The sequence below is a fragment of the Citrus sinensis genome, chromosome 3 (assembly GCF_022201045.2).
Source record: "Citrus sinensis cultivar Valencia sweet orange chromosome 3, DVS_A1.0, whole genome shotgun sequence".
Lineage (NCBI taxonomy): Eukaryota > Viridiplantae > Streptophyta > Magnoliopsida > Sapindales > Rutaceae > Citrus > Citrus sinensis.
Window position 1 is genome coordinate 49,929,349 of NC_068558.1, and position 13,886 is coordinate 49,943,234.

The following is a 13,886-nucleotide window of genomic DNA, read 5'->3' on the forward strand; positions in this document are numbered from 1 at the left end:
CCAAGTCAACCGACCCAGCTTTGCCCACCGAGTCACCGTCTCAATGGAAAGGTTTAAAATTCGTAGCGGTAATAACGTGTGATTAAAACGAAAAAATTGTGGGCATTTTCACAGCGAATAGGGAGGTCGATATTCTTGTTTCTGTGCCGTAAGGACCAGAAACGACCACTTGATTGCGCCCTTCTCATGAGTGTTACTAGGGTATTTTCTTTTCGTCTAATTGGAAAATTGTTATTTTGCATCAAAATTTCATGCTCATTTGGTGGCAATGTAAAATCGATCTGTGTTAAATATTCAAGATTCAAGAAAAGGGAGAGAAAAAAAAAATAATGGTACTCGGAATGTGAAGATTTAACAATAGCAAGAAGCGACAATCGCCGGCCCAATTTGGGCTTTTCCATTTCTTTTAAAAATGTCCAGAAAAGGAAAAAACATTGACCGGAAGACCACGTGACTGGCACGTGATATTCTGTGCGGTGCCAAAAGTATAATTTAAATTTTCACATTTTCCCGCCGCCTCCCCCGCTTTTGTTTTCGAATTTCGCTGCATTTTCAAGAAAAATAAGAAGAGAAAGAAGAGCGAGGGCAACCACGGAGGGGAAGACCCGAAAAAAAACAGAGATGGGAATTGAGAACAAATTTGGCAAGACTATATGCTCAATTTGTTACGAAGATCTCAAGCCAATTGTTGAAGACCTCCAAGTTATCTCAATTTGTGGTCACGTCTTTCACGAGCTCTGGTGAGTGCGAGTAAATTATAAACAATCTTTTACTATGTGTGTTATGAAATTGGTTTTTTGTTTTTTTGCTGGAAACCCTAGCTTACAGCAGTGGTTCGAGTACTGTTCAAGTTCGAAGAAGTGCACGTGTCCTGTGTGCAAGCAAAGATGTTCGTCGAGTAATGTAAGTCGACTTTATTTTCAGTCAATTGGCGACCAAATCGATTTGGTTATTTCACAGAAGCCCAAAGATCCCGAAGTTGAAGATCCAGAGGTTTCGCGTGCTGAAGTGAAAATATTGGAAGTCAAGGTTTCGAGGCTCCATACGGTTTTGGAGAGTCAAGGAAAAGAGATTAAAGAAATTAACGACGAGGTATTAATTGATTGTTCTTATTAAAAAAAAAACGAAAATAGAAGTTTCTGGATTTCTTTTTGGCTTTGATGTTAATAGGCAATTGTTCTTTTAGTTGTGTCTTTGCAAAGAGCGTATTAAGGAGGAAGCAGCATTAAAAAATGAAGCCTTGAGACAAAAAGTATCCGTTGAACAATTGCTTCATTCAAAATCTCAGGTGGCTTACTTTCTTTGTCATTGTTCAGATGCTTTATATTAGATTTTGGTTTATATTGATAATTAGGTATATGTTTAGAAAGTTTATGGAAATTGTTTTATAGGAGCTTGATAAAGTAACATTAGAATGCTTGAAGCTGAAACAAAGGAATATGGCTTTGGCCAAAGAGCTTGCTTCACTCAAATTGTGAGTGTAGTTGTTTTGTAATTCAATACTATTTTTGACTAATTGGAAATCGTTTTACGAATTTCTGACTCAGTTGCATGTTATTCAATTTAGGGTGTCCGATTTGAACCTGGATGAAGATGAAGTTCTAAAATTTGCCCTTTTGGGAAACGGGGCGAACAACAAGGATACAATAGATGTTCTAAGAAAGTCTTTGGTCATTCGCAATAAGTGAGTTAAAATTTTGTCCATACTAATAATTTATTAAGATATACTTGCTGTACAAATTGTTGGAGTTTTTACCATGGCTTCTGATTTCAACTGAAGTCAACTGGCCAGCTCTATTTTTAAAAATGATTTAATCTTTAAAGATCACAAGATAACACTAATCCACTGTGTTTATCAGGAGAATGTCTATCATGTGTTTATGATATTAATGTTAGTATCCTGCATTTTTTTTCCTTGGTTACTATTGATATTGCACATACTTTAGGGCTGACCATTTTTTTAACAGGAATTATACAGAATTGATGGCCAAGTGCAATCTTCTAGGAAGAGAAAAGGCTCGTTTTTCTGAGAAACTTGAGAAAGCTAAAGAAAAAATAAATAAACTAAAGGTTAGTCGATGATGAGAACCAATGCAAAATCTTATTTGGTAAGTTGTTCTTAATTTGACTCAACAAACCTTTTCTTACTTGGATATCATTAGACAAGGGTCCAAGAACTGGAGACAGCTGTAGAATTAAAAGATAATGAAGTTTTGAGAGCTTTAAAAGTCTCGAAGAAAGCCAGTCAGAAGGAAGAGATTCTCAAGGGTGCTACTGAAGATAATTCTATTTCTTTGTGTACCAATAACGTTTCACTTGAAGATCAAAGGGAACAGCATTCAGTACCCATCTATAATTTGGATTGGACTTCAAGAGTGACCAATGATTTTTCGTTTTCCACAAAGAGTGAAAACTTCAATGCCATTAAGAACATTGATGCAAATCATACCAGGGAAGGTGGAAGTGCCAAGTCTCATGGGAAGGAGAGAAATGCTTTACAACGTGAGGATACCTCAAGATTTTCTTCAGTTGTGTTTGGACTTTCAAATCATAATTCAATACATCAAACCATTGCTGATGTTGTCCAGAAGCCTACTCCATCAAGATTAGGTTCAGCTCCTACTATTGATATAGATGAGGATGTTACTTTGATTGTTCCTGACAGTGCACAAGTGCAGCCCATTGTCAACATTAAAAAAAATCCTCCATCACCTGTGTCACTATCCAAACCAGGTATATTCTTGTTGGTGCAATTTCAGTTTTCTTTGAGTTTTCGGGGAATAGATTGATCTGGAATACCATAATTTAATGAAAATAGTCTTTTTTTTCTTTATTTTGTGTTCATGGTATTTTATTGGTCAAAGAATGTTGGTATCTAATATTTCAACACCTTTTTCTTGTTGACTTACTAAAATTTCCAGGGGATGTATGTTTCTCAAGTGGAGTGCTTGGTCCAGATGGAACAAATCGATATTTGGGGAAATGGTGCAAGCGTGGCCAGATGAAGGGATCAAATATTGGTGATCTGATTACTGTTGGAGCTGATGGCAGAGGTGGTAGAGTTAAAGTTCTGAGGTCTTCCAATCAATCTTCAATGGTGGGTTCAAAGATTCATTTCCCCGTTCAATTTCTTTGCACTATGAGCCGTATTTCTTATTAGTTTGATAGTAGTTATTCCTATCAGTGTGCTGTTCTTAGATTCTGCATGGTTTTAAGAATCTTTACAAGCAGGTAGTTGCATTTCATTTCTTGCTAACTTCCACTCTTTTGTGTTGAATTCATATATTCATTGCCCCACCTCCCTTCAAATATTGTTGTGTAGTATTGCTGTCATCCCCATACAGTTCATGGGTGTCACTTGGTCTATATTACATGTTTTCATATTTATGACATTAATAGTTTAACAATATGAGTAGCATCTACCTCTTTTATGCAGGATGGTAAGGAGAATCTGTCGTGTGCCAAGAGGTTAAAATATGGAGCAAAAACAAGCAGTGTGCAGTCTCAAGGATGCTTGCAAATAGAACACTTCTTTGGAAGGGTCGGTCACTAATTGAATGTAAGAACATGTTCAAGTCACTAGGTATACAGCTTCTCAGGTTCGATGACTTTGTGTCCAAAAAGAAAGGCTGAAGTTCATTAGCTACATGCCATTGATATGCTAAAGAGAAATACAAGTGAAGGGGCAGCTGAACTTGTTTCCAGTAATATGGTTCATTGCCTTCTGGATGGACCAATAGCAACGTGGTCACACCTCACATTGTGCTCATTCAAGCTTAAATTGAGTGGTCATATTGTACGAAGAAACACCTATTTTTGGGACAGTTGCTACTGAAGTCTTGTAATGTAAATATTTATTCGACTTGAAGCAACGGATCAAAGGATAAGGTAGTGAGATGACAAAAGGCTCTCGTTTTACAACGAAGCTTTGCCAATTTATCTCGAAAGTAAATTTGGTGTCTGAATTGCCATGGACAATAGCACATTATTTTGAGTTTTTGGGTAGAAATTTTGTATGATCTCATAAAATTAAAAGGTAGTAAAAGCTGTTTTTTCTTTTGTTTATTTGTTTTGAACTAGTTTTAGGCTTATGTTGAAAAGTAGTTTCTGAAAACCATCAAGTAAATGTATTTGCCTAAGCTTCTTCGTATCCAGTATGTTCAAAAACAAAGAACCGTACAGTATTTAGATTGTAAGTCAAACTTGTGCAAAGTTTCCCATGCAGAAGGCATGTGTCTCTGCTATCTGTTCGTCTCGTGTTTTACACAATGTTGACGCACATGGTGTACATTAGATTGATGTTGAATTTCTTGCATTAAAATAACCCTTTTCACAACATTTTTGATCTGGCTCTGAAAAGTTTTAAGATATTTTACAAACTCCGACAAAGTGAAAATGAAGCACTTGATATTGTTGACATAGTTTCATCAATGTTTGACTAGAGATTTTGCTCTTCCATTGATATTAGCCATGTTTTCAATAATTATCTCGTTACCGCATATTACAATCATGTTGATGGTTCCAGTTGTGCTTTCGGCGGGATGAAATGATATATGAGTAATGGTCAAAATAAGGTTATTGAAAAATGCAATGGTAAGTTTAGCATTGAGGTAGAAAAGAATACCCGCGTGTGTTTGGAAACAGGATTCATAAGAGTTCAATTTGAACTAATCCTTTGCTTTTTGCAGTAATGGTGTCAAAGACATTCTCTCGGAACATGAATAACCGGTTACTTTACAATTTAAATGCTTTGTATAATGTTTTCCGCTAAGAATGTTCAACATTCTACCGGATTAGGTGTTGATTTTTCTTTAGTTTTGGCCTGCGGAATTTGCTGGTTCCAGGTGCCTGGATTGGTTAAAACCTCGAAGCAAGATTGTTGAATTCACCCCATCGTGCCCGTTGAATGGAAACAGGACCAAAACTGTTAATAAGTCCTTTTTTTTTTTTTAACAGTCTTAACTCAACGTGCGATATTTAATAATCACATGATAAATAAAAGTTTTCTAGTTGGAGCCAATCAGACTTGAAAAGAATTTTAAGAGGATGCAAGATGTTGAATTCACTGGGGCGCTAATGGTCAATACTAGAGATGACAATTTCTTTTGGTACGTGTATCTATTATATCCAAAATCAGGAATTGCCATTCAAATCATCAAACACTAGTAAGTTTGAGCATCTATGGCATTGTGGTCACCTGCAATTTTTAGGTGCAATCCGGTGAGTGGGAAGTGAATTTGCCCAATGGAAAAGAGGGTGCACAAATTTCATTTCGAGAAATTTTAAAATACATCAGATATATCGCGTCAACAATACAATAAATAAATAATGTTATAATAAGTGTGCATTTATTTTAAAAAACCATCATGCAAGTGGTGATTATATTAAATTCAATTACACATATCATACATGCATCAATTGATTGCAATACATTATAAGTATTATAAAATTTCTCATTTCATAGTGACATTGTCCTCTTTTTGTCAATCATACAAAATACTTGAAAAGTCGGAATCTTACTTATTTTCGTAGGCCACTGTACACCAATTTGATGGACAAAGATACCTTAAGGAACACCAGTTCGAGCTATATGGAATTTTGAATCGGATTTATGGGCTGAACTATGTAATAAGTGAATGAATTATAGGAGCAGTAATGACATTTGATCTTCTCAAATTATCTTACGGGTCCTCACTTTTCAACTTATTGTATTATTTTTCAGAAATTATTATTTTTTATTTTATTTTATTATCTCTTTTCCAATCCCTTTGGTGTAAACAACAAGCTCAATATTGCCACCACCACCAATTTTTTTCACCGTCAGCCATCATCTCCACCCAGTGGCGGATTTAAAAAAATAATTTACCCAGGGCTAAATTAAATAACAACAAAATGTAAAAACTGAAACTTGAGTATATAAAATTTTTTATAACACATTTACAATTGTTCTTTATGTGATTTCATATTTTGAAAACATTGTGTAATACACTTATTATCAACACTATTAAATACATATTTTTCTACATAAACAATCAAATTATTATTTATCCATTCATCTCTCATCCGATTCCGAAGTTCATTCTTCATAAATTTCATTGCTGAAAATGTTCTCTCTATTGTGGTTATAGAAACTGAAAGAACGGGGCTTTTTGATAATTTGATAGAGATTATTTAAAAATTTATTAATTTTTTTAAACAAAAAGGGTTTTTTTTTTTTTTTCAGTGGAGGCTCAAGCCCCCACTAGTCCTACACTACATCCGCTCCTGTCTCCACCAACATACGATGAGTTTCTGTATTGCATTTTTAAAAAAATTATGTGAACAAGTGATGAGTTTTATGATTATTGATAATATTAATCTTATCACAAGTTAATATTCGATTTAAACGGTGAAGAGAAAAAAAAAATTGAATAAAAATAATTTTTGAAAAATAAATAATGCTATTGGAAAGGTCGCAGCCAGTAAAATCAACTGAGGAGTTAAATAAACAACAAACAAGGCAGATCCGGCGGCCAAGATATGCAGAACTAACACGTGTTTAAAGTTTGACTTGCAGCCTTGTAAACAAAAAGGCCATCGAAAAAAATCACCAACAGTGGAAGACAACCGGACAAGCGGGTCCAATTGGACACCTAGTAAGACTGTTTTTAATTCGATTGACCAAAAAAGTCAAGTAGAAAACAGCCACCGATTTGGCTGACCATTAAATTATCAAAAAGCCCTTCGCTGTTACTTAACAAAGGGAGATAAGCTCCAACTAGCTCAACGTTATTGCAAAGGCAAGTCGTCACTATGACTTTTTTCTGATGATATCTTTATATTAAGTTTTAATTTTATTTCGCTCAGTAAATTTTTCGTTAACTCAGTCTAAAATGAAAAAATAGTAAAGTCATTGCTTTACTTTCTTAATTGAAATAGTCTTTTGTCTTAGATTTTTTTTTTTTTTTTTTTTATGGTGGCTAACCAAATTACTAAAAAAATAATTGATTGATATAAAATTAGAACTCAAGGTAGTGTCTAGATATTATCATAAATTTGCAGTGACTTCTTCAACTTTCGATATTCTTAGGTTAGTTGGGAGATAATTTTCCCTTAACATATAATACTATTCTTTATACTCAAAATTAGTTGAGAGATTGATGGCTCGACTCATGTGATTGACCGGGAGATATATATTTTTTAATTTGAAGAGGTTATTTTATATCATAGTAGTTACATATTATAATGTTCAAATTTAAGGAGCCATTCTATCGTATGATAGTTTTTTTTTTTTTTTTTTGAAGAGATCGTATGATAGTTATATGTTATGATGTTTAAATTTTTTATTATATTTTACCAGGAAAATAACAAAAGAACATGCGGTTAAAAGCCCTAATTGGGTTAGTTTCATACATAATTTCTTAGCTCTTCTTAAAACTTTGTTTATTAATCTAGAAAATTTATATAATAACATAGTAGAATTATCCAGAATCTTTATCTTGTTTAACCACCAGAAGGGTCCAATTCAAAATAGTAGATTCTGCTACATTATTATTATTATTATTATTATTATTATTATTATGTAATGTTTCTGACGAGTAATACCAATTATTCAACAGGAGCGTTAGTAAGAGCATGTCATTTGAAACTACTAGATTGCGAATTGATAACTTGTACTATATAATAAGCTTAAAAACGGTTTCAAATTGATATTGATTTTATTTACACTAGCAGCTAGTAATGCCACAAAGTCAATCTAATGTACACACATGTAGAGCGAGTATACACACATATCCTCAAAAAAAAAAAAAAAAAGAGTGTACACATGTAGAGTGGTTGAATACTGCCGTACAAGTGTGGAAAATATTAATCACCTGAGGGCTCAAGTCATGTGTCGTCTTTAAGTAAAAAATGAACAAAGTTTTGTTTCATATTTGACATCAAATCAAAATCAATCAACAATTATTAGAATTTAGAATTACATCAATGACCCAACACCCAAGTAAGTGATCAGATCACATAAAAGATGTACGTGTACAATCTCGATGCGTACAAAGTTTGAAAACCCTATGTACAACTATACAAGCGGTAGTCACACTCGCACCTAACTATAGAAAAAGAGTTTTGAGCTTCTTGAGTTCGCTTATCAGATAATGTATTCGGCCAGTCTTGAAAAGATGTCTTCGATCCTCGTCTTCTTTTCTTATTTTCTTCTTTTCGATAAAACCATGATGACATCTTCAAATATTTTCATTTTCATTTTCATACATAATGAGACAGACATAAAAGATTCGAAGTAACAGATTTCTGATCATCATGTTAAGGGTCCGTTTGAAATTGATGCTAAGTAGCTATAACTTTTAAGATACAGCACTAACATATTTGATAAACACAATTATGTTGATATGATTTTCACTTATATAATGAAAAATCTATTATATTTTTAATAGTTTTGTCAACATTATTATTTACTACGTATTATTAACTTTCGTTTCATAGTTGCAACATTTTTTCTACAAAAACTGTAACTTAAAAATTACAACACCTCAATTCCAAATAGGAACTAAATATACTTTTTTAAAATTTGCGGTCTAAGCCAACCTATTGATCTCAATCAAGATAGATTGTCTCTAATTGTTTGGTTACTTAGCTGCCTATCTAATTCGGTATGGTAAAAATAAATAAATAAATAAACAAACTATGTAGTATATAGAGGAGTACTAACTATTTATCATTTTTTTTCCTTACTAAACTAAACTAATCTCTATTATCCAGCGTACGTTAATTCACAATTAATCCCTCCTATATTTAAAAATAGATGCTATTTAGAGGGCAAAAGATTGTATTTTGATGTTATTAGGTATAGCAAATTAGATTAATAAAAGAAGTTACTTCTTTCAATAAAATTTTACGCTAACAGAAATAATAATGGGATGAATATTTTTGGATCAACAACTGAGAATTGATTCCTAATAATTCTATGCACTGAAGAAGAATTTACCCAATTAATTAAATACGGATGGCCTATGTTATGTTATGAATTGACAGTATATCAGGCATGCTCAGTGCTAACCAACTCATACAGCTGGGGTGGGCGAAAGAAATTACCCTTCGCGCAAGAAAGCAGAGAAGCTTTGGCGATGGACAAATGTAATTGCCAAGTCAAATAGTGAATTTCCCACTCGTTTTTGTTTTGCTTTTTAATTAATAATCTACCGAATCTTCACTTTACTTTTTTTTTTCTAAAATTAATATCCATTTTACCGAACACAATGTTTTAAAGTTGGACACAGCAACGTTTAGTCGTGAACCTCAAGTAACGTAGCTTGTTTTCAAAGTCTAATTTAACAAATTACGTCATTGATGACTCGTGTTTTTCAATGCGACTTCAAAATCAAAAGCAAGTTTAAGATTAAGGTGCATCTGGTGGGGTTTCATATAATTTGAGAGTATTTTGAGTCCCATTTAGTCCACTGCTCCAAAGAGCACATAAAAGCGATTTCTTTGCAAATGGAAATTGGTAATCAAATCTCGTTCGCACCAAAATATACATACATATATATATATATATAAGTGATGTAATTTATAACCAATATATAGCATTAATCTCGAAAATTCAAATTCACTGATAAGCACAGAACCTATAAATGAAACGCGGAACTTCATGATTGAAAATAAACTATATATTATGCATATATCTTGTTTTTGTAGTATGGAGGAAGGTGAGAGAAAGCCACCAACTATATATAGTTTATAAAAATAAATAAACAAATAAATAAATAAAAGTACAAGATTCTAGAGAGTATCTAACTATCTATATAGCAAGAGTGACAGAATAGAATTGCGTACAGAAATGCTAATAGAGAATTAAAAAACTAACTTACAATTGAAAATTGGTGAGCGGTGCCGGTGAGGCAAAGGCCATGACTCACGTTAGCCGGTAAAGGACGGTGGCTGCTTTAGGTGGCTACATATTAAATGTCTTTGTCTTTGAACATCTACTGTGTTTGTACTTAAATTAGTATCAAGTAAGTAGGATATTTTATGAGTGCATAAACACGGTTGACCAATTAAGTATGAAAAGTAATTAATAAAAAAAAAAGAGAGATAAGAGATTGCGCGCATAAGTGAAATCAACACGTTAGGTAGGTGCAATACCTTTTAAGATGATTGTACTAAAAATGAGAAATTCATATCTTTGAATTAAATCATGCAAGAGACAAGATTAAGACATAATTTCCATAACATGTAAGATAGAAAGAACGGAAAGAAATGTCTTAGAAAAACCTAGGAAATCGGATTGGAATTGTGGGGGACCCTTAGAAAAATCCTTGTCGCGCAAGCAATCTTTGTTAAAAGGGCGAAGAAAATAAAATTAATGGAACTGCCCCCAATTTTTTTAATTTTTTTAAAATAATTAATTAATTCCTGACTTAACACCTGGTACATTCATTGTGAGTCTCATGGCATAACTATGGGGTAGATAAGTCCAAATACCGCCCAAAAAGTGCTTTTGCCGGCAATACGGTAAATCCCCATATTTTATTTCCAAAAATTCTTCAAAGCCCGTGTACTTCATGGAAACTTCATTTTATAGTGCTGTTGAATTCCTCATGCACATTGCAAAGCCAGCTTCTGGCTCCCGATTAAATTTCCATGTAAGCAAAGTATGAAAAATCAAAAACCCCACTTACACGTGCACTTATATATCAAAAATGCTGATGCGCTTTATATGAATCATGAATTTACACGCAAGCAATTACGCTTGGACTGATAAAGAAGAAGGAATTTTAAATCCTGTTATTAATTTCCAACCTAGAGTCTCGTTTTTTTTCCAACAATTTGAATTTTGAAGAGACTTTTCCCTGTGCTGGCAAACTTTTTCCAACTCCCACTGCCTATAAAATCCCCACACTTCTATCATTCGTCCCTCACTAAATTGCTAGAGCTCAGCTAAAAATATTCAACATTCCAATTTCAAGCTTCTCTAGCCATAACACAATAAAAAATACTGACCTTTTTTTTCTTTCGCATACAAGATTACTAAGAAGAGACAATGGGAATCTTGTCTAAGATTGCTACAAACAATGGCCACGGCGAAGACTCGGCTTACTTCGACGGGTGGAAGGCATTTGATAGGAACCCTTTTCACCCAACTCAAAATCCTGGGGGTGTCATTCAACTTGGTCTTGCAGAGAATCAGGTTTGGCCTCAAGCTAGCCAGCCAGCTCCTTCTAATTAAATTATATCGTCACAGCCCGATGCGGCAAAAGTCATTAATATACGGCGTAATTAATAATTTGCTTCGCCTCTCTTATTTGCAGCTTTGCTTCGATTTGATCAAGGATTGGATTACCAAAAACCCATATGCATCAATTTGCACAGCTGAAGGTGTTGAAGTCTTCAAAGATATTGCTATCTTTCAGGACTATCATGGCCTCCCGGAATTTAGACAGGTATATATATATATATATATATATATATATTGCAACATGCATGCAGCATATAATTAATTACTGTTACTTCATGAAACAATATTAATAACGATTCTGTTAAATTTTTTGCAGGCCGTGGCAAAGTTTATGGGGAAAGGGAGAGGCGGCAGGGTAACATTTGACCCAGATCGTATAGTTATGGGTGGCGGAGCAACTGGAGCTAACGAGCTTATCATGTTTTGCTTAGCCAATCCTGGCGATGCTTTTCTTGTGCCTTCACCTTATTATGCAGCGTACGAAACACTCTCTCTTCTTTACATTTTCTTCATCAATTATAATATAATTTTGTGCTAATTTATACAGCACTAGAGGTTGAACGATATTGAGTTAGTTGAAAACTAACTGATGGAAGAGAAGAGGGCTATCCTGACATTCAAATTATTTAAATAAAAGCACTAGATGAAAAGGCATTAACATGGTTTTAGAGGCTCTAAGTCTTGGGCTTGCTATTACTATTTACTACAACTTGACCAGCGACATGCGAACACCACCTACTACCATATGCATATATCCAGTGTTTTAGTCTTATTCAACTGTGTTTTCCCCTCAATTTTCAACGCAGGGAATTAAATGAATTAGGTCAAACTCATTGACCTTAGTTTGAAATTGGAATTAGTGAATTAATATACTAAACTAATCAAGATTAGAATCTTGCTAAATTCTAGATCAGTGGTAGAGAAAAACAATTATTTTTTTAAAAAAAAATCCATTAATTACTCAACATTTGATTGACCAAGAGCATTATTGACCTTTGAACTGTAGACCAATGAAAAACTAGTCCTTTTCTTTGATGTTGGTTCGATGGTCAAAATTCAAACCAAACTTATTAAATGTTTGGAAAATTTCCACGGTCTAATCTACATCAGAATTTGTGTTAAAATTCTACTACAGCTTTCAAATTTTGTCTCTTTAATTACATTGACAAAAATAAATAAAATTTTAAATCCAACGTGGATCATATCTTTTTAAGTAACGAGTAAATTAAAATGTGTACTGAACAATATTCTAATCTTGATTGCAGATTCGACCGTGATCTGTCATGGCGCACTGGGGTACAAATTGTCCCAGTTCACTGCGACATCTCCAACAATTTCAAAATAACGAGAGAAGCACTGGAGGCAGCTTACGAAAGGGCCCAAGAAGCCAGCATCAACATCAAAGGCTTGATCATAACAAACCCTTCGAATCCACTAGGCACAACTTTGGACAGAGACACACTTAAAAGCTTAGTGAGCTTCATCAATGACAAGAACATTCACCTTGTATGCGACGAGATTTATGCGGCCACTGTCTTCAGCTCTCCTAAGTTCACGAGCGTTGCTGAAGTCATTCAAGAAATGGACTGCAATCGTGACCTCATTCATATCATTTACAGCTTGTCTAAGGACATGGGGCTCCCTGGCTTTAGAGTTGGCATTGTGTACTCGTTTAATGATACTGTTGTGAATTGCGGCCGCAAGATGTCGAGCTTCGGTTTAGTCTCTTCGCAGACTCAGTACTTGCTTGCTTCAATGCTCTCTGATGATGAGTTTGTCGATAACTTTCTCGTGGAGACCTCCAAGAGGTTAGCTAAGAGACACCATAATTTCACCAAGGGACTTGAACAAGTTGGAATCAACTGCTTGAAAAGCAATGCGGGTCTTTTTTTTTGGATGGACTTGCGTCATCTGCTTAAGGAAAAAACATTAGAAGGTGAAATTGCTCTGTGGCGCACCATTGTCAACGATGTGAAGCTCAATGTTTCGCCTGGCTCTTCGTTTCAGTGTACTGAGCCTGGTTGGTTTAGGGTTTGCTTTGCTAACATGGATGATGACACATTGCAAGTTGCACTAAACCGAATTGCCGCATTTGTGCAACAGGATAAGGAAAGTGAGAAACCAACCAAGAAACGTTGGCAGCAGAATCTTCGCGTCAGCTTCTCATCGAGGATCTACGAACAAGGTGTCATGTCGCCGCACATGATGTCTCCTCACTCTCCAATTCCCCAGTCGCCTCTCGTCCGGGCAAGGACTTAAAAGAGGAATATTATATTTATTCTATCTACTCAAAAAATAAGTGGTGATTCCACGAAGTAACTGTCATTTTTTCCCAGTAGCGTGGGTTCTGTCACCTTTTTGTGGGACTGCTAGATTTAATTAGCGTGTTTTCACTGCGAAAAGCTAGGGGTGGTATCTTCTTAATTTAATTGATAATTGAACTTTTGTGTTTCATATATGATGATGTTTGATTGTGTAATTCATCATATATAGTGGAAGTAATAGAATTTCAAAAAAATTTCATATGTTAGTAAGTAATCTTGTTTCTTGTTCCCCCAAAGCCCAAGCATTTGTTTGATCAGGATTATCAATCTATCTTGATTGCTCTCGGTACTCTTTTTTTTTTTCCGTATTAAAAATGGATGATAAGCTGGCA

General features: G+C 34.4%; 2 protein-coding genes across 2 annotated transcripts; both read left to right on the plus strand.

Annotated features, from left to right (window-relative positions):
- Positions 1-105: 105 nt before the first annotated feature.
- Positions 106-4,263, plus strand: LOC102625033 (uncharacterized). Its single transcript, XM_006491405.4, has 9 exons — positions 106-740; positions 822-1,092; positions 1,187-1,288; positions 1,392-1,474; positions 1,568-1,684; positions 1,968-2,070; positions 2,163-2,733; positions 2,922-3,097; positions 3,437-4,263. The coding sequence occupies exons 1-9, from the start codon at positions 622-624 to the stop codon at positions 3,551-3,553; spliced, it is 1,659 nt and encodes a 552-aa protein (XP_006491468.2). The 5' UTR covers positions 106-621; the 3' UTR covers positions 3,554-4,263.
- Positions 4,264-10,832: 6,569 nt separating this feature from the next.
- Positions 10,833-13,783, plus strand: LOC127901526 (1-aminocyclopropane-1-carboxylate synthase 1-like). The gene is made up of 4 exons (XM_052439049.1): positions 10,833-11,182; positions 11,304-11,435; positions 11,547-11,707; positions 12,496-13,783. Exons 1-4 carry the CDS (start codon positions 11,036-11,038, stop codon positions 13,487-13,489), a joined length of 1,434 nt encoding a protein of 477 aa, XP_052295009.1. The 5' UTR covers positions 10,833-11,035; the 3' UTR covers positions 13,490-13,783.
- The last annotated feature ends 103 nt before the right edge of the window (positions 13,784-13,886 follow it).